At 45.8% G+C, this 27,494-nt stretch overlaps 1 protein-coding gene across 1 annotated transcript in view; it reads right to left on the reverse strand.

The window, feature by feature from the left end:
- Positions 1-1,181: 1,181 nt before the first annotated feature.
- Positions 1,182-27,494, reverse strand: part of LOC137545561 (gap junction beta-2 protein-like) — a 32,331-nt gene continuing 6,018 nt past the window's right edge. The window contains exon 2 of the mRNA XM_068266930.1: positions 1,182-4,997. Within this exon, the coding sequence (XP_068123031.1) occupies positions 4,227-4,973 (747 nt within the window). The 5' untranslated portion in view covers positions 4,974-4,997 and the 3' untranslated portion in view covers positions 1,182-4,226. The remainder of the gene's footprint in view (positions 4,998-27,494) is intronic.

The raw sequence follows: 27,494 nt of genomic DNA on the forward strand, positions 1-27,494 counted from the left end.
AAAACATCCCATTTGCTATTAAACAGAGGCAAACTGGACTTTTAATACCAACAGTGATCGGGTAGCGGTTAAACAATATCCAATTGCCTGGATGAACTGCTTTATTCTCTGCCTCTAATACAATTAGCCATGCATCCCGAACAAGCACTCAGATCAGATTTCTGACTGGATTACCTGCATGCTTGTTTCAGGTGTGTGACTCATAGTGATGATCGTAAGTTGCAAAATATGATTATGCCCGTACATTGCTCGATTTTGTAGGCCGATTGACCTTCCAATCCAATAATATCAGATAATAAAGCAACATGCCAACACAATCGATCTTCTGTTCACAAACATCGATAAGGCTGGAAAATATTGGTTGCAAGGGTTCAATCAAGTTTGGGGATGTAACGGTGTTCCACTTCCATATCGTGACGACCAACGGACCACCAATCGGTCCCCCCCCCCCAGGTGTGCAGCATTGAAGGCTCACCCGTCACGCTGCTGCGAATCTTGGCCTCCTCCGGTGTCTGGCGTCACCACAACATCTGTACCATGTGACACCACCGCATGTAGAGAGGTCACTATACGTGATGGTGTCATGTGGGACAGGCACTCGCAGTGATGCCGGACACTGAAGGAGGCCAGGATTGGCACTGGCATGTGGTAGGGAGGGGTATTCGATTTCCAGTAGCAGTGTGTGGGCAAGCAAACAATCCCTCTCTGATCAGATGAAATCCCAGAGGGGATCTATCTGTTCGATCTGCTTCCAGATTGACCAATCCATAGCCACCTTAAAGGACAACTGAAGTGAGAATATGGAGGCTGCCATATTTATTTCCTTTTAAACAATGCCAGTTGCCTGGCAGTCCTGTAGATCTATTTGACTGCAGTGGTGTCTGAAATACCACCAGAAACGAGCATGCAGCTAATCTTGTCAGATCTGACAATGTCAGAATCACTTGATCTGCTGCATGCTTGTTCAGGGCCTATGGCTAAAAGTATTAGAGGCAGCGGATCAGCAGGACAGCCAGGTAACTGGTTTTGCTTACAAGGGAATAAATATGGCTGCCTCCATATACCTCTCACTTCAGTTGTCCTTTAAGAATGGTGGCATTAAACTGCTGTCAGCAGACATTTCATGAATACAATATTATGAAACTTGCCATCGTCCGTAAATAACAGAGAAAAAAACAAAATACTATTAAAATTTATTGAAACTAAAACATACAATAAAAAAGCAGTCATACATTCTGTCATTTGTACTTGCAGTGCTCCCTCTAGTGACCTATTGTTAAAAATACACATGATCTCATTATTTAACCACGGTTTACAGTCCAAAGGCACTATTATTAGCACCCTGTGTGGGCACAGAGAGGTCTTCCACGAAACCACTGTCTTGGGAGATCTAGAGAAAGTAATATTTCATATTTACAGTCCAAGTACAAGTTGTCACTCGTGACACAAGGCTGCTTCCACCACAGTCACTGTGATTTGTGTTCAGCAAATACCAGAAGACAATTCCGTAACTTCCTCCTCCGCCATGAAATAAAGATACACTTTGCAGTGCGTGCAAAGATTCAAGTTCAGATTTCCACAAAGAACCTTTCCTGCCTCAGGAGGCAGTGTAGTTCTTGTTCACTGCTAGCTGCTAGTAATGCAAGGTTAGGTAGGACTTCGCAAATTCTGACTTCTGGCAATGTACTATTAGTGCAAGTACTTAAATCGCAATTAAGGTAAAAAAGAAAAACCAAAAACTATTTTGTAGAAGACAGAGACTATGCAGTGAAACGGTTATTTCATTATGAACACTGTATATTTTAGTTCCCGTCTCTGTGTTCCCAACCAATTGCACAAATTTCCCTTGTTTACTTGCTAAGTAAAAAAAGTGGCAGTATTTTTGGAAAAAAACAAAAACAAAACACCTCGTACACAAAAGAAATACTGGGTTTCATTTACAATGTAACAGCAATGATCTACATGAAATTACCAGCTGGTCTGCTATTAGTAACCAGTTTATAATACAAGTGTGCAGAAGAGGCCAAAAGTTTTCCCTTCTGGGCCCTTTCTTCTTTTTACAAAATAGTACAGCTGGCAGCATTCATTCTAGAATTAAGTTTTACACATCTGTTTGTCTTCCAAGAGTGGGGTACTTAAATTAATTTCAGCAGCAAATGATTGTGAAAGTGGAAATGCCCTCTAGTGGCAAGTTGTGTTATTTTATTCGTTTTAACTTGCAGCTCTCTATCTCACCAATGAGATGCCTGGTGAGGATGGATATAGTGCATTCCTCTATCCACCACTCTTAATTTGCCTGGCAGTAGATGAATTGTCCTAGAAGAGGAGTAGCCTATACTATTTAGGTTACCGAGAAGAGGAGGGGCCTATTCTAATAAGGTTACCAAGATAAACTAGATTTAGCAGCACTTAAGGACCCTTTCACACTAGAGGGCTTTTTCTGCATTTTAACGCCACGGCCATAGTTGGCGTTTTCCAAGGTAAAATGAAAGTCCATAGACTTTTATTTTACCTTTCACACTTAACGCTGCATTTTGGAGCGTTGCGTTTTGAAGCTCCCAGGAGCTTTTTTAGGGCTGACCGCGGCGTTTTTCATTTCAATTGATAGTAATGTGTTGGCGTTAAAACGCCTTCAAAACGCCTGCAGCCAAAACGTAGCATTTTAGCTTTTTACTGCTGCCTGTAGTGTGAAAGAGCCCTTAGGCTTTCAGTGTCACATCGTCATCAGTGATGATTACTTAGGCCATTGCAGACACCTCCCCTGGGGGTTTGCTTGAGAGAGGTCATGTAGGATTCTCTTGCAGTCTTTTATGCAGCTAGGGATCACTTAATGAGTTCTAAATGCGCTATTTGTCACAGTGATTACAATGGTCAGTCCTCAGCTGGATGTTGTGTAGAATATCCTGTAAAGGTGGCCATACACTGGTCGATTTGCCATCAGATTCGACCAACAGATAGATCCCTCTCTGATCGAATCTGATCAGAGAGGGATCGTATGGCCACCTTTACTGCAAACAGATTGTGAATCGATTTCAGCCTGAAACCGATCACAATCTGTGGGGCTGCCACTGCTGCCGCCCCCCCCCCCCCCCCTGCATACATTACCTGTTCCAGCCAGCGCGAGTCCCCTGGTCCCCGCTGTCTTCTTCTCCGCTCCGGGCTCCAGACCGTTCCTGTAGCTACTGAACTTCCTGTCCAGGGGAAGGTTAAACAGTAGAGGGCGCTCTACTGTTTAAACTTCCTGCCGGGACAGGAAGTTTTGTGTAGCTGCAGCCGGTCCGGAACCCAGTGCGGAAAGAAGACAGCGGGGACCAGGGGACTTGCGCTGGCCAGGACAGGTAATGTATACCCGCTGTATTGCGTCGGTCATCGGGCATTCGAACGCTGCTATCGACGCACTCCCGACCCGCCGGCGATCGAGAAAAATCTTCCGCACGGATGGATCGACGGGAATTGATCGTTCTGTCAGCGGTGTGCGCGGCGATTTCACAGCCGATTCGAAAACTGTGATCGAATTGGCCGTATATTGGAGGGAAAATCGTTAGGTGTATGGGCCCTTTAAGGTGGAGCATTGGACATACTCACAAGATTTTGAGAAAAGAAACCGTTTACAAAAGATAATCTGTTCCTCTACCCATTAAAATATCAGAAATAAAGAACTTGGTTATGCATGAAGAACGTCAGCCCATCAACGCCAGTTGATGCAAATGTTCAATGCAAATTTAAACTGCAGCTTTAAAATGATCCCACTGAATTCCTGCCAAGGTTGAATTTGATTGGTCCATTTTAAAGCTGCAGAATGTTGCATCATCCTGCATCAACTCCGAACAATTTTTCATCTCATGGACCATCCCTAGAAACTGTACAGTTGTTCTGCAACATAGAAACTCTACAATTAACAAATTAGCTTTCAATGTTAACATTGAATATAAATATAAAAAAGACAAACCCACCAAAAATAAAAAACATGAAATACTATTGAATTTTAGGCATGTTCATCCTATGGTACAGTGTCCCATCAGTATTTCAAGCAAAACTTTTGTGACTTCACAAAAGTCTTCAACATTCTCCAGGACATTGTAGATTGTTTTTCGGGTTTTTTTGGTTCTCTGCACAAAATCGATGATACAACACTTTGACATTGCATTCATCATTCTTCCTTACATCGGTCAAATGGCAGTCAACACCCAAACTAAAAATAATCACATGTTCATTTGATTATTTGATCACTGTTCTTTCTGCTCGTTAAGAAAATTCTGCTTCTCCTCTTTGTTGGTTACGTGGTTGGCGCGTTTTTTGGCATTTTTCCTAGCTCTTCTTAGAGAGGCTTGAATGATGAGATAGCACAGCTCTGCCACATTGAGGACCATGCAGATACCAGAAACAATGATCATGAAAATGGTGAAAACAGTCTTTTCTGTGGGCCTTGAAATGAAGCAATCAACAACATTCGGGCAAGGCCAGTTGTCACACTTGACGAGACGTTGCATGTGGAAGCCAGTGTAGAGGAAGTAGAAGAGATACATGAAAGCAGCTTCAAACAGGACTCTGAAGAGGATGCTGGTGGTGTAGGTCCACCACAGGGTACCCACAATTCTGACTTTGCGCTGTTTTAACTCCTCCAGGTCCTTGCCATCACATTGGCCCTTTTTCTGCAGTTGCCTTTTCTCCTCGTGTTTCAAGTATGCCACGTGCATTGCCACCAACAGTGCTGGTGTCGCCACAAAGATGAGCTGAAGGCACCACAGCCTGATGTGAGACACAGGAAAGTGGTGATCATAGCACACATTCTTGCAACCAGGCTGTAGCGTGTTACAGGTGAAGTCAGACTGCTCATCACCCCAGACGCTCTCTGCAGCCACCACCAGGATCATAATACGAAATATGAACAATACAGACAGCCATATCTTGCCAATGCTGGTGGAATGTTTGTTCACCCCTCCGATGATTTCATAAAGGCTTCCCCAATCCATATTGTTACGTTCCCGTTCACGTTTCTGGAAAATAAAAAGAAGATAGATTAGATAATCAGTTCTGAACTGAAGAATTCAGTGTTACTATCGAAGCAGGAAAAAAGGGCACATAGGCAAAAGGTTAAAAAAGACGCTGCATCAAGCACAAGGCTATTAGTGGCTTTTGCAGTGCCCACAGTATAAGGGTGCACTGTATTCTTTAATGGCAATAGGAAGTCTCAATATGAAAATCATATAATTAAAACTTTAATACGACAAAAACTTAGGGAAATTCATAGAATGGCAATAGGAAGTCTCAATATGAAAATATCACATAGTGGAAGGTGTGACGCCGGGCGACGCCCAGTCGTCCGAGGATTCGCGGCCGATTGTCCGATCGCAACCGTGATCGGAAAACTGACATTCTTTATTTTTAAAATAGAAGTTTTCCTTCCTGCCTTCCCCCCCCTTTTGCCATGAGGGCTGAATGGGCCTGCGTTAGCATATGGCTAAAGCAACCTGGTTTAGCAAGAAATCCTGTTAAGGCCCCCGGAAAAGCTCTGGTGACACTAATGTGCTAATTGGGCAGAGCTGAAATACCAACAGAGTCTATTCAACAGGGGAAGCTAGCACAGCATGAGGTCTATTGACACCTACATTCCTCCCAGTCTTGACGGCACCGACTAGACTGAGTATGGAATGCATGGTGTTGATAACTTTGTCACATTTTGCAAATACCATCCATGGGAGGAATATGAAAATTACATAATTTTGTTTCCCTAATTCTGTAGAATATGGTGATACTAGACATAGCCAGGTAACCCGAGCAGGGGCTGAGATATGAATAATGGGGTCCCCGTGCGCCCCAAATATTGCAAGTTTGATGTCCTATGAATGTGTATTCTCAGCCCAATCTGAATATGAAATCGGTTTGCATGTGCGACAAAACCCCGGCGGGGTATGAAATTGGACATATTCTGTGGATGGCTGGAAGTTCCTCCCCTGAGAACTCACTGCCTGACACGCCCCTGGGCTGAGCTTGAGACTCCGCCCAGAAATGTCAGTGCTCAAAACTGATTGCATGAGGACCCCCAGCCAATTCCCCCACTTTCCATCATACCGAAAAGACTGCCACTGCTTGGGGAAATAGCAGTGGCCATCTTGCAGGCGGAGCAACGGCCATGTGGTTCGGCCATATTGCGAACTAACTGCAACAAAGGAACCTTGTCTTTTCCCGAACGGACTTTCCACAGAATCATAAGTATTCGTTCTTTTTATCCCTTTTTCTTTTATGTACTGTGTTATCACTGTCTCTCATCGTTTAATTGTTCACGATTGTCTGTATATATTAATTATTTATATTGTAACAAATAAAGGCTTTTTAAAAGGTCTTTACCTCTCAGTAAAACCTTCTATTCAGTATACACAGACGAGACCTAAACTTCCGAAGGGACGCTACTGTTTTGATAGATAGATAGGAATTGCACAGTTTTAACCGGTTGTTTGTTTCACAGGTCTATAGCCAGTTAGCAGTTTTCTCTGGGCTGATAGAAAACAGAGATGGTGGCAAATCTACCCCTGGGTTGGAGTAAAAGTGTATTTTCGTAACCTCACAGGCTCCCTACTGCGTCGTGACGCTCAAACTCCGCCAATTCTACGCAGATTGCGTCCATAGCTCTCAATCTGTGTGCTAGAATCGGATCGGATGGTTTTGCGTGTTCACGGCCAGTGGGGCTCATGTGACAGTGGTCGGCAGCGTTTGGGATCTGTGTGTGCTGATAGTATCTCAGGTAGGGCTATCGAATTAGCCCTATCGAGAAACGAACTAATTCGTTGGTAGTGACTGAGTGCAATATATTTTTCATATATACAGAGAGACTGTGTAACCAGTACCCCTCCCCTAAGTTTTCTTTTATTTGGCATGGAAATGTCCGGGAATTACAAGGTCATGGTCCTATCCGACCTGCAGAGTCTGTGCGAGGCGAGAGGCATGGACATCCGCGGCAAGAAACAGCAGGACCTGATAACGGACTTGTACCGATGGGATAGCCAGAATCTGCGGACGCTGGAGGTGTCCACTGTGGAGGACACCGGCTCATCTAACGCAAGTCGAGGGGAACCAGAGACTGAAGATCCTGTGCGTACCGAGGTTGAGCAACCCGCGGGCAATGCGGCAACAGATACGCAGGAGGCTGTCAGTGTGATCCCCGACCCCAGAACCCCTGAAAGTACTCGCCTGGAACCGGCCAGTACTGGACTGTCCAGTTATGTTGATCCAGTAATGCAGCAGGCATTGCAAAAGCTGATGGAAACTGATGTGGACAAGTACCTGCAGTACATGGCGGAGCAAAAGCGAGAGGAACGCCAATCTGCAGAGGCGCGGGAGAGACGACAGCATGAGCTGAACATGGCGAAAGTGCAGCAAGCCAGCCGGAGTTCAACGCCCAGCCTCCCTGCTGAAGGGACTGCCGCTCCAGTAAGTGCAAAATTTAAATTTGCTATTATCGAAAAAGACACTGACATTGACTTGTTTTTGAGGTCTTTCGAAAAGGCCTGCCGTCAGTATCGTCTGTCCCAAGACCAGTGGGCCAGACATCTGACACCCTTGCTGCGCTACAAAGCGCTTGATGCTTTCTCAGAGCTGCCTGTGGAAAAGGACAATGATTATACCGCTATAAAGGAGGCTATAATCACTAAGTACCAGCTGACGCCAGAAGCCTACCGGAAAAGGTTCAGGTCCTGGCAGAAAAAATCTACTGATTCTTATCAAGATGTGGTCAGCAGTCTGCTCACCACACTCCGCCAGTGGACGCTAGGCCTCACTAAAGGGTCTTACGGTGTCCTGGAGGACTTAATCGTCCTGGAGCAGTTTCTGAACATTTGCCCGGCTGATGTACGCCAGTTTGTGCTGGAGCGCCGACCGGCGTCAGCGACGGTCGCTGCAGACCTCGCTGAGACCTTTGCAACGACCAGGGTGCCGGAGACCCGCAGGACTGCCCCATCTAGCTGGAGAGGAGGTCAGTCCCACAATTTTGCAGACTCTCCTACCTCTGTGAGCCGTGCGCCCCAGAGGCCCTCCAGCGCAGCTGCTGCGTCCAGGCCTGCAGTAACAGAGGGCATCACCTGTCACTTTTGCCGCAAGCCCGGACACATGAAGTTTAACTGCCCGGAGCGGAGGCAGACCGCGCCAGCTCCTGCACCACCTACACCTCGCCCACGGCAACTGCCGCCAGCCAGCGCACCCCAGCCGGGAGCACCCAACAACGTCATGTTCGCAGGTGGGAGAGGGATCCACTCCGCTACGAGCAACCACCAGCTGGTTACAGTGAACGACCAGCTTGTTACCGGTTTCCGCGACACTGGAGCGGATGTCACCCTGGTGCGTGCGCACCTGGTCCCGACGGAAAATATCCTCCCTGACAAATACCTTACCCTCACTGGAGTGGGGGGCACTCTTTCTCGCATTCCCCAGGCTCGGGTGTCCATCGATTGGGGGGTGGGGGTTCAAGAGAAGGTTGTTGGGGTCCTGGACCAACTGCCGGTCCCAGTTTTGTTGGGGACCGACCTGGGCAAGCTTGTGTCCTATTATGAACCTGCCCCAAGCCCCTCAGACTGCCAGGAGGGAGACGGACTCTCCGCCCACACTAAGGTACTTTGCACCAAGGGGCAAGAACAGGGGGGAGGTGGGTTGAATGTGCCCAGTCCAGGGGTACCGAGTCCAATAGTACCTGTGTCACAGGTACCTGTGTTTGATATACCGATTGTTTGTGATGAAAATGTTGTTGTACCTGTCACTGTAATTCATGCATGCAGCCAGGATGTGAGTAATGCCAGTATGTGCCAGTCTGAAGGTGTACCTGTACTGGCAGTAACACGCAGCCGCGCTGCTCAGAACCTGGGCTCAGAGCAGGTGGAAGAGGTTCCGGCCTCCTCCCCCTCCTCTGACCACAGGGATGGTAGCCTTCAGCCACTAACTGCATATGCCACGGGCCAGCTGGCTGAGAGCGAGAGTGCTGCATTTGTGCAAGCACTCCAGACTGACCCTAGCCTCGAGGCACTCAGAAGGCAGGCTTCGGAGCCCCTCACGAATGAAGATACCTTCAAGGTATATTGGGAAGGTGGTAAGCTGTACAGCGAGCCTGTACAGCCCACCGAAGGTGAAACAAGTGTGGGTACCAAGTTGCTTGTGGTACCCAGTGCCTTCCGGGGGCATGTGCTGAAGTCCGCACATGACATTCCCCTGGCAGGGCACTTGGGAATCCACAAGACACTTGACCGTATCCAGGGTCATTTCTACTGGCCCAGGATGCGGATCGATGTGACCAACTATTGCCGCTCATGTACTGTTTGCCAAAAGGTAAAACGGGCTGGGAACCCCCGCAAGGCTCCCTTGTGTCCACTGCCAATCATAGGTGAGCCCTTTCACAGAGTGGCAGTCGACATAATTGGACCATTGCCCACTCCCAGCAGCAGTGGCAAAAGGTACATCCTGACGGTGGTGGATTACGCCACCCGCTATCCTGAGGCCATGGCGCTTTCCTCCCTGAGGGCGGACAAGGTAGCAGACGCGCTACTTAACATTTTCTCCCGAGTCGGGTTCCCTGCGGAGATGCTCTCCGATCAGGGATCCCAGTTTATGTCCGAACTCATGGAGGCCCTGTGCAAAAAGATACACATGACGCACATTGTCTCCAGTCCCTACCACCCGCAGACCAATGGACTGTGTGAACGGTTCAACGGGACGCTGAAGCAAATGCTGACCACGTTTGTTGAGTCGCAAGGTGGGGACTGGGAACGATACCTGCCTCATCTGTTGTTTGCGTACAGGGAGGTGCCGCAGGAGTCAACCGGGTTTTCCCCGTTTGAACTCCTGTATGGGAGGAATGTCCGAGGACCCTTACAATTGATGCGGGAGACATGGGAGGGCAAGGGCGACCCCACTGATGTCTCCGTGGTCGATTACGTCCTCAAGTTCAGGGACAAAATGGAGTCCCTGTCCGCAGTAGTGACCAACAACCTGGCCCAGGCTCAGGCCAAACAAAAAGCATGGTACGACCGCACTGCTGGAGAGCGGTCATTTGATGTGGGTGACAAGGTATATGCCCTTCTTCCCGTGAGGCAGAACAAGCTGCAAGCAGCCTGGGAGGGGCCTTTTACTGTAGTGCAGCGGTTAAACCCTCTGACGTATCTAGTGAACATGGGGGGCAGGAAGCAGAAGAGCTTTCATGTAAACATGCTGAAGGCCCACCATGACAGGACCCAGTATGCGCTGCCAGTGTGCAGCCGGTTAGAGCAGGGAGAGGCAGACCCCCTGTTAGACCTGCTGGCTGACGTACGAGATGTGGACGGCGACCTAAACGTCAATCCACAGCTCGCCTCAGCCCAGCAAGAGCAGTTACAGAAGGTGCTGGGCCAGTACCAGCACACCTTCTCCGGTATCCCGGGGCGGACCAGTATGGCGGTGCATGGGGTAGATACAGGTACCCATCCCCCCATCAGGCAACTCGCTTACCGTGTCTCTCCCGAGGTACAGGCGGACATGCAGAAGGAGGTGAGGGAGATGCTGGAGTTAGGGGTGGTTCAAAAGTCCAGTAGTGCCTGGGCAGCCCCTGTTGTCCTGGTCCCCAAGAAGGACCAGACAACTCGGTTCTGCGTAGACTACAGGAAACTGAACGCCATCACCACTACAGACGCCTACCCCATGCCTCGCATTGATGAGCTGCTAGATACACTGGCATCAGCCAGGTACCTATCAATCATGGATCTGAGCCGGGGGTATTGGCAGATACCACTTGCACCTGACGCGAGGCAAAAGTCGGCCTTCATCACCCCTTTCGGCCTCTTCGAGTTCACGATGATGCCCTTTGGGATGAAGAACGCCCCCGCCACGTTTCAGCGGGCCGTGAACGACCTGCTAGAGGGAATGCAAGGGTTCGCTGTAGCGTATCTGGATGACATTGCGGTGTTCAGCCCCACCTGGGAAGAACACCTCAAACACCTGTCCCAGGTACTAGAGAGGCTGGCCATGGCCAATCTGACGGTTAAACCGAGTAAGTGTCAGATTGGCATGACCGAGGTGCAGTACTTAGGTCACCGGGTGGGGGGTAACACCCTGAAACCTGACACGGGAAAGGTGGACGCCATCCTGGCATGGCCTCGACCTATCACGAAAAAGCAGGTCCAGGCGTTCCTGGGGACCGCCGGCTACTATAGGAAATTTGTTCCCGCCTATAGTACACTGGCGAAGCCCCTGACCGATGCCACTAGCAAGAAGCACCCCAAGGTTGTTAGCTGGACCCCCGCTTGCGAGAATGCCTTCCAGGCCTTGAAGCAGGCCCTCGCAAGCGCCCCTGTGCTTCAGGCCCCAGACTTCAGTCGTCGGTTTGTGGTGCAAACCGATGCCTCTGACTACGGTCTCGGCGCAGTCCTCAGCCAGGTGGATGGAAAGGGGGATGAACACCCTATCCTCTACCTGAGCCGGAAGCTCCTGCCCCGAGAGGTAGCCTACTCCACAACTGAAAAGGAGTGCCTGGCGATCGTGTGGGCCCTACAGAAACTGCAGTCGTATCTGTACGGCCGCTCCTTCACGATCGTCACTGATCACAATCCCCTGAGTTGGCTAAACCGTACTGCTGGAACCAACGGCAAGCTCCTACGGTGGAGCCTGTCATTGCAGCAGTACGACTTTACGATCCAACACAAAGCAGGCAGCCGACACCAAAACGCTGATGGGCTGTCGCGGTGTCAGGGGGAACCCGACCCAACAGCGCCAATAGCTGCTACGGAAGGCGTCCTGTTGACACCTCCCTGAGCAGAGCTCGGGAAGGGGGAGGTGTGACGCCGGGCGACGCCCAGTCGTCCGAGGATTCGCGGCCGATTGTCCGATCGCAACCGTGATCGGAAAACTGACATTCTTTATTTTTAAAATAGAAGTTTTCCTTCCTGCCTTCCCCCCCCTTTTGCCATGAGGGCTGAATGGGCCTGCGTTAGCATATGGCTAAAGCAACCTGGTTTAGCAAGAAATCCTGTTAAGGCCCCCGGAAAAGCTCTGGTGACACTAATGTGCTAATTGGGCAGAGCTGAAATACCAACAGAGTCTATTCAACAGGGGAAGCTAGCACAGCATGAGGTCTATTGACACCTACATTCCTCCCAGTCTTGACGGCACCGACTAGACTGAGTATGGAATGCATGGTGTTGATAACTTTGTCACATTTTGCAAATACCATCCATGGGAGGAATATGAAAATTACATAATTTTGTTTCCCTAATTCTGTAGAATATGGTGATACTAGACATAGCCAGGTAACCCGAGCAGGGGCTGAGATATGAATAATGGGGTCCCCGTGCGCCCCAAATATTGCAAGTTTGATGTCCTATGAACGTGTATTCTCAGCCCAATCTGAATATGAAATCGGTTTGCATGTGCGACAAAACCCCGGCGGGGTATGAAATTGGACATATTCTGTGGATGGCTGGAAGTTCCTCCCCTGAGAACTCACTGCCTGACACGCCCCTGGGCTGAGCTTGAGACTCCGCCCAGAAATGTCAGTGCTCAAAACTGATTGCATGAGGACCCCCAGCCAATTCCCCCACTTTCCATCATACCGAAAAGACTGCCACTGCTTGGGGAAATAGCAGTGGCCATCTTGCAGGCGGAGCAACGGCCATGTGGTTCGGCCATATTGCGAACTAACTGCAACAAAGGAACCTTGTCTTTTCCCGAACGGACTTTCCACAGAATCATAAGTATTCGTTCTTTTTATCCCTTTTTCTTTTATGTACTGTGTTATCACTGTCTCTCATCGTTTAATTGTTCACGATTGTCTGTATATATTAATTATTTATATTGTAACAAATAAAGGCTTTTTAAAAGGTCTTTACCTCTCAGTAAAACCTTCTATTCAGTATACACAGACGAGACCTAAACTTCCGAAGGGACGCTACTGTTTTGATAGATAGATAGGAATTGCACAGTTTTAACCGGTTGTTTGTTTCACAGGTCTATAGCCAGTTAGCAGTTTTCTCTGGGCTGATAGAAAACAGAGATGGTGGCAAATCTACCCCTGGGTTGGAGTAAAAGTGTATTTTCGTAACCTCACAGGCTCCCTACTGCGTCGTGACGCTCAAACTCCGCCAATTCTACGCAGATTGCGTCCATAGCTCTCAATCTGTGTGCTAGAATCGGATCGGACGGTTTTGCGTGTTCACGGCCAGTGGGGCTCTTGTGACAGAAGGTAATCGCGGCTTTGCGCCGAAAGGGGGTGGGGGGGGGTATTAAGGGTCAGGCAACGGTAAAACCCGGGGGGGGGGGTCGGGGAATTAAGGGTCAGGCAACAGTAAGGGGGGGGTTTCTGTTTGAGAGTTTGGTTATAGTAAGATATTTTACTATAGTGATTTAGTGGAGTATCGCAAATTTTACCGATATTCTACTAGCGGCATTGTCTCTTTATTAACCACTTCGCATCCACACCTTGTTTCCCCCTTATGGACCAGAGCAGTTTTTACAGTTTAGCCATGTCCCTATTTAATCAGCAATAACTTTATCCCTACTTATGACCGCTAAATGAATTTTTTTTCAAGACAAACTAGACTTTAATTGTATGGCATTTCCCCCCCTCGAACAATATTGTTTTCTATGCATTTTAAAGGGTAAAAGAGAAAAACAATAGAAAAAACTAATTTTTCTCAGTTTCATCAATTCCAGTTTAAAAATAAAAAGCGCTACGGTAGATAAAAAAACACAAATCTTGTTTGTCTATTTCTACAGTTTATCACAAAACTTAGATTATGTTTGTCACAATTTATGGTGAGGATATTTGATTCTGAAATAATGCTACAGTGTGTATTTTTCACTATGAACTAAGAAAATAAAAGTATTTTTAATGGTAAAAAACAACATTACTGGCTCAGGGAACATATATCCCCTTTCACCAATTAGTGCTGCAGCAGATGGTTCTGGAGGTGTGCACAGGAGCAAGCCCAATCATGCACAGCTGTGCTTCAGCTACAAGACATATTTCTACGTCTTCATGGCTTAAACGTAATCACAGAGGACATAGATACACTGTAGTGGTGGATAAAGTGTTTAAAGGTGAGCATTACTTTATGCAGATAACTTAGAAAATGTATACTATCATAAAACTGCAAAGTGAACATGGGTGGGGCTAGTAGGAATTTAACTATAATATGGTGCTTTATATTTTGAAATGTAGGTATTTTGCTCACTTCATGAAAGAGAAAGCAGAGTCTGACATCTGTCAGGAGAACAGCGATATTGATGGTGACGTGTCGGGTGGCATCGCAGGCTGCGCTGTACACACGCTAAATTCTTGGCAAAGGGGGTCATTGGCCGTGGCCAAGTTTCATGTGGCGTGTGTACAAGGCTTAAGGTAAATTTGAAGCAAGCTAGTTAACTTATCTGTAGGTTTTTGGACTGTGGGAGGGAACTCACATACAAACACAGGTACATACAAATTTCACGGTATGAGTGGATCTCTAATCAGTCTGACCAACTGTTTAAATGTACTTTCTGATCATGTATGGCTACCTTTATTTAGCTTGGCACACCAGGCAGCTATATTGTAGCTGAGCTACTAGAGACATTCGGTGATAAAGCCAAAATCCATCCGACTAAAGATCATCTCCTCTGTGCTTCTCAATGCGTTTGTTATTAACCAAAGTGTACTTTGTAACCATGTGCGGCAAATAGGAAAGGTGTTTGCTTTAGCCCAGATCTCTGACAAGAATGTCACAGATCGACCTGCCAGATTCCAATGATTCTGCAACTCAGTGACAACAAAAAATCTACAGACTAATTTGTTCCCTGGACCTTAAACTAACAAATTTGTATTCACAAAAATCTTCAAAAATAATTTTTGAACATATAAAATTAAAGGATAGCTGACATGGGAGTGATATGGAGGCTGCCATATTTGTTTCCTTTTAAACAATGCACATCGCCTGGCTGCCCTGCTGATCCGCTGCTTCTAATACTTATAGCCATAGCCCCTGAACAAGCATGCAGGTCAGACTGACTTAAGTTTGACCTTATTTGCCGCATCATGTTTGTTTCAGGTGTGCGATTTAGACACTACTGTTTGTAAGAAACTAAACATAGCAGTTTCCATGTCCTTCTCAGGTAAGTTGTCCTTTAAATACACGTACTCCCAGTCCTAAATAGACAGATGACTATCTACACTGTATGTACTAACAAAGCAGCTCCAGACACCAGCCCAGACAGCTATCTCCACTCTAACAATATGCTCCTGTCCTCCTTTCTAGAGACTTCTCCTCACTATAATATAAGACTTGTCTCATATTTCTCCCCTTCTCTGTATCTTCCTTCCATAATCTGTTCAGCACACCCCTAAACCAGCACACCCCATCTTTAGGTGCAACAAGGGGAGGAGATGCGATTGTCGCATCTCCTCCACTTCCTGGTTAGTTAGCATTGCTGTGCAGCCAGCCAATCATGATACAGAGACCGAAGAGATCACAGGGCGCAGAAAATGTATAAGTAGGCTTCCGCTGCATAATTACATTAGATACATGACCCCCCCCCCCCCCCAGGACTGCCTCCGGGTGCCTACAGCTCCCTTTTCCTTCCCGCCACAGCAGTGGTGGCAAGAGCAATAGTTACGCCACAGCCAGGAGAGGTTCTAGACTTTCTGTCAGAGTACTCAAACTCCTTTGAAAGGCTACACAGGGAAGGAAGTGAAAATTCCTCTGAACTATTGTTGGGATTTCTGCAGTGAACCCTTCATCTATATGCTGTATGGAAAAGTAAGTCTAAAGGCATGAAAACAATGCCGGATTTCTCTTCACAAGGCTGACTGAAACGTCCCCCTTAGCACTTCCTGGAAATGGAAATCTAAAGGCATACCAACAATGCCTGATTTCTCTTCAGAGTGGTGACTGAAAAGTCCCACTTAGCTCCTCCTGTCAGATTCACACTGGAAAACTTCCTGTCAGATTTACACTGGAATGTGCCAATATGAAATAGTCATCCTTCACATTGTCAGAATCAATTTATTTTGTCAAGTAAGTTTGCACTCACAGGGAATTTGTCAGTTGCTTAAAAGAACACAAACAAAAACAATACAAGGACAGATAGTATGTATATTACAAGTCAAGGATAGTATGTAATTATAGTGGCAGAAATGGCCTATGCAGTATGTGTGTGTCATAATGTGTACATAACGTAATGTACTAATAATGTTAACAGCCTGACAACATGACCTACACTTTTTTTTACATGCTATTATGAGATGCTCTGTAGACAGTGAGTTGGGATGACGTAATCCGCTGATGTAAGATGTGAACATGCTCACAGTCATAGCTCCCAACTGTCCCTCTTTCGGAGAGACAGTCCCTCTTTGGGAACCAAATCCCTCTGTCCCTCTTTCTTCCTCATTTGTTTTTCTTTCGGGGCTCATATTCAGATCTATGTAAATATATGTATTTTTCACTGGAAAATGTGTTTTCTTGACTCTAAACTTTATTCCCATCCTTTAAATTGATATATATTTGTTTTCAAATGTTAATATATAGGATAATGAACCAGGATAGAAAGGATCAGTGTGGTTTGAATTATAAAACATATTTTTCTTGTGAAATCTTTATAGTATGCATGACTAGAGGTGTGTCAGGTGCGTGATTAGGGGTGTGGAAGGGGTGTGGCCTAAGTGTCCCTCTTTCTGATCTCAAAAAGTTTCAGAGATATGCCATAGAGCTAAATGGACAATGCAGTCACAAGTGGTAATGTATTGCGCTATTGGCTAAACACACACAGAGTTTTACTGTATGTTCAAAAACTTTACTGCACAGACAGCACACACAAATTTACCAGGAGTTACACATCTATGTAACGTGTGGTCACGGTTAGTAACACATGTTGTAGCAAGTTACGGTACTTGTACGTTATATAGTTTCTGTGACCCCCAGTAAACTACATATGCAATCTGTGCAAATAGAAATGAACATATTTACGTGTGTCAACTCATGAATGTCGAGAGTCAGTGTCCCTTAGTACATGCGCTTGCAGTGACAATGGATAAAAACACAAGGATTTTTGCCAGCATGGGAGGTAATCCTTTTAAAGTTACCAATAAACATGTAATGAATTAACTAATTACAGCTAACCATTCATGTGACACAAAGGAGGTCTGTAAATTAGTGTTTGAGCCCTGTGGGTAAATAATGCTGTGTAAGCGAAACCAAAGGTCCAGCAATTATCAGAGTAGTCTTCACTTCTCTACATATTCTGGTAAAGAGGAAGTGTAGTGAAAACATCATAATGAATAAAATTGACTAATTTATAAAAATAAATAGTAAATATATATGTATATATTTTTTTTCTCCCCCATTGTACTACACAGCCTTTATCATTTCAATCAAAACGATAGAGAAGATCTCCAGACAGAAATAAAAACCTGTCACAACTTCTAACCCTCTTCCTACACCATCTAGAGCATACATCTGGCTATAGAGCCATCAACTTTGGCCCATAAGTGGTTTTCCCACTTTGCATTATGTTTGGCCCACGCCAGACCACCAGGGAAGCTATATTGAAGGCGAAGCACTAGATCACCAGGGAAGCCATATGGGGGAGGAAGGGGAAAAGCGCTAAACACCAAGGAACTGTGGGGGGCACTAGATATCACTGAACTGCATAGAGTAGAGAGGGAGCCACTAGACACCAGGCACCAGGAAGCTGTATAGTGGTGGGGGCCCACTTTACCCCAAGAAGCTGAATAGGGGAGGGGGCCTGCTACACACCAGGGAACTGTGTAAGGGAGGGAGGGGGGCACTAGATACCAGGGAACTGTATAGAGTAGAGAGGGAGACACTAGATACCAGGGAACTGTATAAGGGGGGGGGGGGCATGCTACACACCAGGTAACTTTATAAGTGAAGTGGTCCAAGGGTTCAATTTCTGCCCACTCCATTTTTGAGTTGAGCCATAATTCAACTTTGGCCAGAGTTTCTTTGTATATGACCAATCTGACTCCAGCAGATGTGTAATACTGGGACAGACTGGAATCTGAGATGGTTGTGAATGGTCCTCCATTAAGCATTGTGTAATTTATAAGCATTACATGACAGTAAAAAGTTTTGCATAAGGATGACACCATTTATTGGCCAATTCAATCAACGGTAAAAACTAGCTTTCAAAATGTTACATTCCTTCATCAGGCATCAAGTTCTCAATCTCTTGAGTTAGATGGTAAAGGACTTCCTCTTTATTCATAGGTTTGTCCTAATGGCCTACAAGGTAGAATTTTAGGTCTAGTGGTGCCCCATATTACATAATAGCAATATGCCGCATGAATCAGTCCAAAACGTAACATACAACTAAAAAGTAATTTGCAGTAAAAGAGGAAAGTCACCCATAGATTGCATAGAGCACAGTATTTATAAGCGAGTTTCCTGTTTCATTAAGGTGACTCTACGTGACACATGAGCGTCGGTTGGACAAAGCCAGTATACAAGATGGAGAACCTGTTCTGCGTCTTCTGACATGGACAGGATCACATAAAATAATCATGAGTTATGTACAGGAGTGAGTATAGGACGTATCACAGTGTTCTTTTCACAGAAATAAAATATCATCTATAGCAGGTGGGGTGAGAATTCTTCCAATAAACCACTTCACATTGGTTTACTGCCAGCATTATGAGACCCTGTTATTTTATTGGACGTAAGCATTCTCTATTCAACAACAGCACAGATTCAGCTTTAAGAGTGGAGTTGTCCACTTGGAAAGTATGAAATCTGATTGGTTACTAGAGACAATACCACCTGTCTTGATTGGCCCAAGCTACACCTGCTGCTTTTTTTCATTGAGTTAGCATAAATATTTTAAGCCCAAGTCGCCTGGACTGATTTTTAGAGGCAATTTTCTCTGGCAGTTTAGCAGCAAGTTCACTTCAGTCATGCTACACTTTCCTCGAATGACCGCTTCATGATACGAGGGTAACCCAAAAAGTAACAACAATTTTGAGATAATCAATTAAGGAAACATTTAATTTATTTTAATTCTAGGATTTTATCGGATCCTTTATTTAAGCATTTATAATATCTTTTACAATAGTTTTCAATGGCTTTGTCGTAGCAGCATCGCACTTTTCAGCTTTGAGAGGGAGGAATGGGCGAGTGGGGGTTTTATGTTAATGTTGCTGTACAAGCAGTTACCAGCGTTCTGCAGTCACATGACAAGTGACACAGGAGGAAGTTAACCTGATAGTTGCATGTTAAAATTACACTGAAACTATACCTTGTGTAGCAGATGGTAACTTTCTGGATGAGCCTCTTTACTATCGAAGTAGTGAAGTTCAGACAAGAAATTGGGGTTAAGCTAAGTGGGGGGAGTCATGTACAGGAAGTGCATGGATGTGCGCAATTTACTCCATGCACAGATGTATGCAATTTCCACTATGCTGATTTCGAACATCCACGTTTTGTTTTTTGTTTCTACAGGGCTGTACAGTTCAACCTGAAAGGATACCCGAAGTGACATGTGACATGATGAGATAGACATGTGTATGTACAGTGCCTAGCACACAATTTACTATGCTGCTTTCCTTTTTTTCTTTCTCTGTCTAAAAGAGTTAAATATCAGGTACATAAGTGGCTGACTCAGTCCTGACTCAGACAGGAAGTGACTACAGTGTGACTCTCACTGATAAGACATTCCGCATTTTTATCTCTTTCTTGGTCTCAGGGGCCATTTTTTGTTAGGAAAGTGTTTTATAGTTGAAATTTCTTATCAGTGAGGGTCACACTCTAGTCACTTCCTGTCTGAGTCAGGACTGAGTCAGCCACTTACGTACCTGATATTTAACTCTTTCAGACAGAGAAAGAAAAAAAGGAAAGCAGCATAGTAATTTGTGTGCTAGGCACTGTACATACACATATCTATCTCATCATGTCACACGTCACTTCGGGTATCCTTGAAGCTGTGTAGCTGAACAGGATGAGACTGCCACATAACATGCAGGTTTGTGGTGCAGTAGTACTGAGTACCTAGCAAGCTCATGGTGAACCAGAACTCAGTAGTGACATTGTCTCTCTGTGCAGTAGGCGTAACACAGTGATCTGAGGAAGAGCAGCATCCCAAGCCGTCCATCGGGAAGGCGAGGCTCATCCCAATCTCTATTGATCTACACTGAGTAAGCTGTGATGAACAGACGTGACACATGGCTCATTCCATTAACACTTCAGGCACTAAAAAAAAAATCACTTGTTGTACTCTGTGTAGTAGAAGTGTATACAGTATTAGTTAAAGGCTGCAGTACCGTATAACCAGCTTAAAGTGGAACTGTAGATACATTGCAAACACACTGTCTCACTTACCTGGGGCAACCGTCCTGTCCCACGCCGGTCCTCCACGAGCCTCCGTTCTCCCGCCTCTCTATTCCATTCCTCGATTTGTAAGTCGAGGCCAGAGCAGCCCTGCCAAGCGTATGTTTTCTTCATGTTCCCCTCTGCAATAGCGCTATTGCAGAGGGGAACGCGAAGAAAGGATACATGTGGCCAGAGCTGCGAAGGTACAGTGGCCCGGCGGCGAAACCAAAAGTAGCTGGCGGTGGGAGAACGGAGGATCGTGGAGGACCAGTGCGGGACAGGACGGCTGCTGGGGGCTCGCAGAAGCCCCAGGTAAGTGAAAAAGTGTGTTTGCAACGTATCTACAGTTCCGCTTTAAGGCCTCCTGCACACTACATGCAATTCCGACTTTATCTGATCTGATTTTGGATTCCGATTAAAAAACGTACTGCATGCTGCTGAGATTTTTAATCGGAATCCAAAATCGGACGTATAAATAAAAAAAAAAGAAAAGAAAAGAAAAATCGGGATTGTCTGTAGCGTGCAAGAGGCCTAAAGTGGAAACCCAGAACAAAATAATGGAAGGTCAAAGGGTACGCAATATTCACCAGATTCAGCAAATGATCCGATGACTGCCAATCTGCGATAATGCTTGTGAGTAGTAATTGTTTGTTAACTTTTTGCCACTCTATTTTGATTAAACTGCCACTGCCAGTTTTTACCAATGGCTGACATGTGCGCGCACACACACACACCACACCACACCACACAGTACACACACACACACACACACACACACACACACACACACACACACACACACACACTACACCACACCACACCACACACACACAGTACACCACCCCACACTACACACACACAGTACACCACACCACACTACACACTAACACACACCATACCACACCACACACACACATACAAAGTACACCACACCACACCACACACACACACACAGTACACACCACACACACACACAGTACACACACCACACACACACACACACTGCACACACACACACACCACACCACACACACACTACTTTTCCCAATAGAACGTGAAATAAATATGGCGGTCGCCAGGCGTGTAACTACAAGTCATGAGGTCAGGAAAACTTTGATGGGGCCCCTCAATGGTCACACCCTTGCCTACCCCTGGTGACCCTCACAACCCGGTGGCTCTTCATTCAAGGTTCATAAAACAAGTGTGGACATCATAATCTTCACACCCATAACAAGTGAAGCCACAAGAACGCAGGACAGTCAGGTAATGTGCATTATTTAAAGGGAAATTTCTACTTAAAACAGGCCTGAAGTGAGAGGGATATGGAGGCTGATATATTTCCTTTTAAGCAATGAATATTGCCTGGCTGCCCTGCTGATCTCCTGCCTTATTCTGCCTCCTTAGATTCACACCTAAGCAGGAATCGCGTGATTCCTGCTAACCGCAAACTGCTAGCGTTTTTATTTAGAAACGCTAGTCCTATTCTAGCCAATGGCAGTGTTCTCATTGCCACGATCACAGGCGTTTTGCAATTATTGCTAATCGCAAGTGCGTTACCTGCAGCGGTTTTCCTGGTGATCCTGGAGAGATCGCGATTAGCATGTACAGAACCGCTAATCACGACCTCTCCCAAAACGCTTATTTGTCCAGTGATTTTTCTGCGTTTATTGCAGAAAAATCACACCCGCAAAACGATAGCGGTAATCGCTAGCATTTTGCGATTTTTAGTGCCAACATGCCCTAATACTTTTAACCATAGACCCTGAACAAGCATGCAGATTAGGTGCTCTGACTCAAGTCTGACTGGATTAGCCACATACTTATGTCAGATGTTACTACGAACAAAGATATCAGCATGATTGCCAGAGAGCTAGTATGGCTGCAAAGGAAATAAATATGGCAGCCCCCATATATTTCTCAGTTCAGGTTCCCTTTAATACCTGACTGGAAAGACAGGAAAGACCTTTTTATTCCCAGCCCCTGTGACAAGATGTGGAGATAAAGGGAGTGAAGTGAAGTCTATCTATCCTCAGTGGATACAAGAACAGCAATAAAGTGACGTATGCTGTAATCTTCTCCCACTCTATTCAAAGGGGAAGATTACAGTATTGGTCGGAGTTCTGCTTTAGACATGAGATGTCCTCCTCAGGAGTGTGAGGCACATGTTTGAGATCCTCCCCGCAGTATTCCGGATTGATTTGGAAAGCTGTACCTCACTCCTGGGCTGGGTATTCCATGTGACCTGAATAAATTGGTGCTGTGCATATTATAATCCAGGCGTGTCAACATCCACCCTATTGAGAGCTGTAGTTTTGTAATGAGTGACTCTGCTGTGTTGAAACATGTACTATAGGTTCACCTCAGCTCCAGCAGAACTGCATTATACCGGCTGTTTATTTCCATCCACTGCTCCCCAATACCTAAGATGCTGGCTCCCTATACTTCCTTATCATTCTGATTTGCATGCAAATACATTTTATGCAAATAGTATGCAGCTTGGAATTGGGCCAATCAAAATCAGCAGGTAGTACACCTGAACGGCCCATTTCAAAAAGGTACATGCAAATTTACATATGTTAGCCAGAATTATATCTCAGTGATCAGTAGACAACCAAACAACGTATCTGTATAGAGCCCACGGGTAAATGGTCACCTGACCACAAAAGATTGTGTCACGTAATATGTATCAACCTGTAGATATAGCAAAGAGTGGAACCATGATAAGGGCCAGGAAGACGTGGCAGATATACAACTATTTGGACAATATCCTCTCCCCTGGTGTAAAAGAAACACTAAGGAGTTGGATCTTCTCCAGCTTCTGCTGTATGAGTGACATTGAAGGAGGCCTGCACTGAGAGGTGCCACTTTAACTCATGGGGCCACCCAGCAAGACCTTAAGAGAGCCCCCCCATGTTCACACCCCGTCCTCTCGAGGGCTATAAAACAATTGCGGCCATCATGATCTTCATACTCATAACGAGTAGCCACTAAAAACACCTGATCTGGAGGATGGTCCACTGTATCGGGGCGGGGAATAGAAAGTTAGTAGTACGGGGTCCCCACTTCTCTGAGGGGCTGCTCCCCTATAGTTATGCCCCTGGAAGGATGTAAAGACCACCATCCTAATCTGCTTTTAAAAAACTCGCGTGCATGGATTTTATCTGTACTGCATGCTTGTTCCAGGCAGGGCTGTAGAGTTGGTGGTTTCATAAACTTCGGAGTCCGATGGTTTTTGTAGCAACTCCACAGCTCTGGTAAGTATAAGGGCTCATTTCCACTATTGCGAATTCGCATGCGTTTTTCGCATGCAAATTCGCATAGCAATACAAGTGAATGGGACTGTTTCCACTTGTCAGGATTCCTTTGCGTTTTTCTGTGCAGAAAAAATTCGCATGGCAGAGCCATCAGAATTCGCATATCGCATACCGCTATGCGAATCGCATACAATGTATTTAATAGAAAATTCGCATGAGGTTTGGGTATGCGAATTTTCATGCGAATTCGCATAGAAACAATGGAAAAGCACACCAGCACTGCCATGGTTAAATTCGCATACATCGTCAACCATGCGAATTTTCATGCGAATTTTCATGAAAATTCGCTTAGACCTGCATGCGAGAAAAGTGTGATATAAATGTTATTTGTCTTATCTACTATTTCTCTTGTATTGAGCATAAATGGTAAATGCTAGGCCAGCTTCAGTTAGTACTGTTGTGGTACAGTGGTTAGGGTGCTTGCCCCCCACACAGTGAGACCCGGGTTCAAATCTCTGCCAATGTGAGTTGGCTTTTATGCTACAAATCCTTAAAGGGAACCTAAACGGAGAAGGATATGGATTTTTCCTTTTAAAATAATACCAGTTGCCTGAATCGCCTGCTGATCCTGTGTCTCTAATACTTTTAGCCACAGCCCCTGAACAAGCATGCAGATCAGGTGCTCTGACTGAAGTCAAAATGGATTAGCTGCATGCTTGTTTCAGGTGTGATTCAGCCACTATTGCAGACACAAAGATCAGCTGGACTGCCAGGCAACTGGTATTGTTTACAGGAAACATCCATATCACTCTCAGTTAAGGTTCCCTTTAAGCAACCTAATGTTCTATTGCATTGAGCATAAATGGTAAATGCTAGGCCAGCTTCAGTTAGTACTGTTGTGGTACAGTGGTTAGGGTGCTTGCCCACCACATAGTAAGACCCGGGTTCAAATCCCAGCCAATGTGAGTTGGCTTTTATGCTACAAATCCTTAAAGGGAACCTAAACGGAGAAGGATATGGATTTTTCCTTTTAAAATAATACCAGTTGCCTGAATCGCCTGCTGATCCTGTGTCTCTAATACTTTTAGCCACAGCCCCTGAACAAGCATGCAGATCAGGTGCTCTGACTGAAGTCAGACTGGATTAGCTGCATGCTTTTTTCAGGGTGTGATTCAGCCACTATTGCAGTCACAGAGATCAGCTGGACTGCCAGGCAACTGGTATTGTTTACAGGAAACATCTATATCACTCTCAGTTAAGGTTCCCTTTAAGCAACCTAATGTTTCTATTGCATTGAGCATAAAAGGTAAATGCTAGGCCAGCTTCAGTTAATACTGTTGAGGTACAGCGGTTTGGGTGACTTGCCCACCACACAGTGAAACCCGGGTTCGATTCCCAGCCATGGTATGTAAACTGGTTTTTGAAATAGTATAATTCCCTGGCAGATGAGACCCTCCTCCCTCCAGTAGGAGGGAGGAGGGAATAGGTAGAAGGGTGGAGGGACCCACAAGAGGCTAATTAAAATCTCCCTAACCCCCAAAGTTCGCCTGGAACCGTTCGCGACATCTCTAGTGGTTTCATAAACTGAGGAGTCAAATGATTTTTATTCCGACTCCCGGGACCCAAAACTGCTCCGACTCCTCGTCTCTGACTCCTTAGTCTAATACTTACCAGAGCTGTGGAGTTCGTACAAGAACCATCCGACTCCGGAGTTTATGAAACCACCGACTCCAGGTACTCAAAATTGCTCCGACTCCACAGCCCTGGTCCCAGGTGTGACCCACTGGCTACTTTCACACAGGATCGCAGCGGAGGAAAAAAAGCTGCATTGCACAATATGCGTGAGTAACGACACATACATAATACAGAGCATGCAGTATGGTAGCTCATAATGTACGTGTTAACAGCTGCAGTGAAGCATACTGTTTATGTATTGTATGTTTCACTGCAGCTGTTAACACGCACATTATGAGCTACCACGCTGCATGCATCGCATTATCCCGAAGGATCAATGTATGGCATAATAAACTCCCTACTACTCATCACAGAGTACTGAGTGGTGCATGGAACTCAGCTGAGCTAGCGGCAGTGTGTATGAGAGATTACAGCAGGAGCCTATGGAACCAGTGTAGTTAAAAGGACAATTGTAATGAGAGGGATATGGAGGCTGCCATATTTATTTCATTATAAGCAATACCAGGTGCCTGGCTGTCCTGCTGGTCCTCTGCCTCCAATCCACCTCGCTTCAGTTGTCTTTTAAATCTATACCATGTCAGGATTAAACACGGCATAGATAGCTATCCATGTTCCAGAAGTGGTTAAAGCACACCTGAAGTGAGAGGTATATGGAGGCTGCCATATTGATTTCCTTTTAAACAATACCAGTTGCCTGGCTGTCCTACTGATCCTCTGTCTCTAAAGCTTGGTGCACACTTAGCAGAAACGCTGCGTTTTTGCCGCTAATGGAAGTCTATGGGCCGCATGAAAAAACGCATATAAAAACGCATATGTGTTTTGTATGCATGCATTTTTAACAACGCTGGTTTTGTTGCATACTATTAAAAACGCATCAAAAACGCACATAATGAAAGTCAATGGGAACGCAATGATATGTGGTTTTTCATGCGTTTTTTTTTTTAAATTATTATAATTATATGAAGTATTTCCGATTCCATTGTCTTCTTAGTGATTTGCATAAATCAAAATATTAAATCGCATTAAAGATGCATATGCGAGTTGTATATGTGAACAGCAAACGCATAAAAACGTAAGCAAAACACTAGGAAAACGCATATGCGGAAAAAAAAGCAAACACACTAAAAACGCACACAAAAAACTGCACATGACAGAAAACGCGACCTTTCATGCTCTGTTATGTGTGCACCCAGCCTCATACTTTATAGGACTTGTCCAAGGATAATAAAAAATCCACTTACCTGGGGCTTCTTCCAGCCCCTGGCATCCGTCCTGTGCCCTCGCCGCAGCGCTGGTGGCTCCCGGTCTCCTCCGGTGGCAAAGCCGACCTCGCCAGGCCGGCTTCCGCGTCGGCTCTCTGTGCGCTCCAGCACTGGTTGCGCTGACATCATCTGGACTGTACAGCGCAGACGCAATAGTTCTGCGCCTGCACTGTACAGTCCAAATGACGTCAGTGTGACTCTGAGAGCCGCTCGCGCAGGCGCAGTAGGAATCCTGGGCCAAGGGGACCCAGGACCACCAGCGTGTCACGAAGCTGCGGCATGGGCACAGATCGGCAGGCAAAGGCTGTAGCAAGCCCCAGGTAAGTGGATTTTTTTTATTTTTATTAAGCTTGGATGTGTCCTTTAAGCCATAGACCCTGAATAAACATGCAGATCATGACTGGTTCTTCTGTCCGCTTGTTTCAGGTGTGTGAATGAAATACTACTAATGCATGAAAGACAAGTAGGACACCAGGCAACTGGTATGGTTTAAAAATGAAATAAACATGTCAGCCTTCATATCTCTCTCACTTTGGGTGTCCTTTAAGCTGTACAGTCATCAAACCATTGTTGCCTCACTTTCCAGTCACATCACGGAAACAAGCAGATTTTTGTGAGCTACCTTAGCCCCTGGCTGCTCTACCTTGTGTCCCTAGTCCTGCTCGGGAACAACAACATTTTCAATCAGATAATGCTCCTCCATAGTCCATACCCCCCTTTCCACGTGCTTTACATGTATGACTGGCAGGGCATGTCTGTAGGCAGCATTAGCATACATAAGTGTACGTCAAGTGCTTATAGCTACATTCCAGCATAATTACTCATAGGATCATTAAATCCTCCTCAAACTACCAAGTTGCCAGCATGCCTGTAGAAAATTAATTATCCTAAATGCCTGTTTTAGAGCTTGGAAGGCAAAGTCATGTGATTGCTGTCCCTCTCCTCCTCCAGCCCAGCCCACCAACTAGTAGGCGAAGCCCCCT

Source organism: Hyperolius riggenbachi, chromosome 2 (genome assembly GCF_040937935.1).
Source record: "Hyperolius riggenbachi isolate aHypRig1 chromosome 2, aHypRig1.pri, whole genome shotgun sequence".
NCBI classification, from domain to species: domain Eukaryota; kingdom Metazoa; phylum Chordata; class Amphibia; order Anura; family Hyperoliidae; genus Hyperolius; species Hyperolius riggenbachi.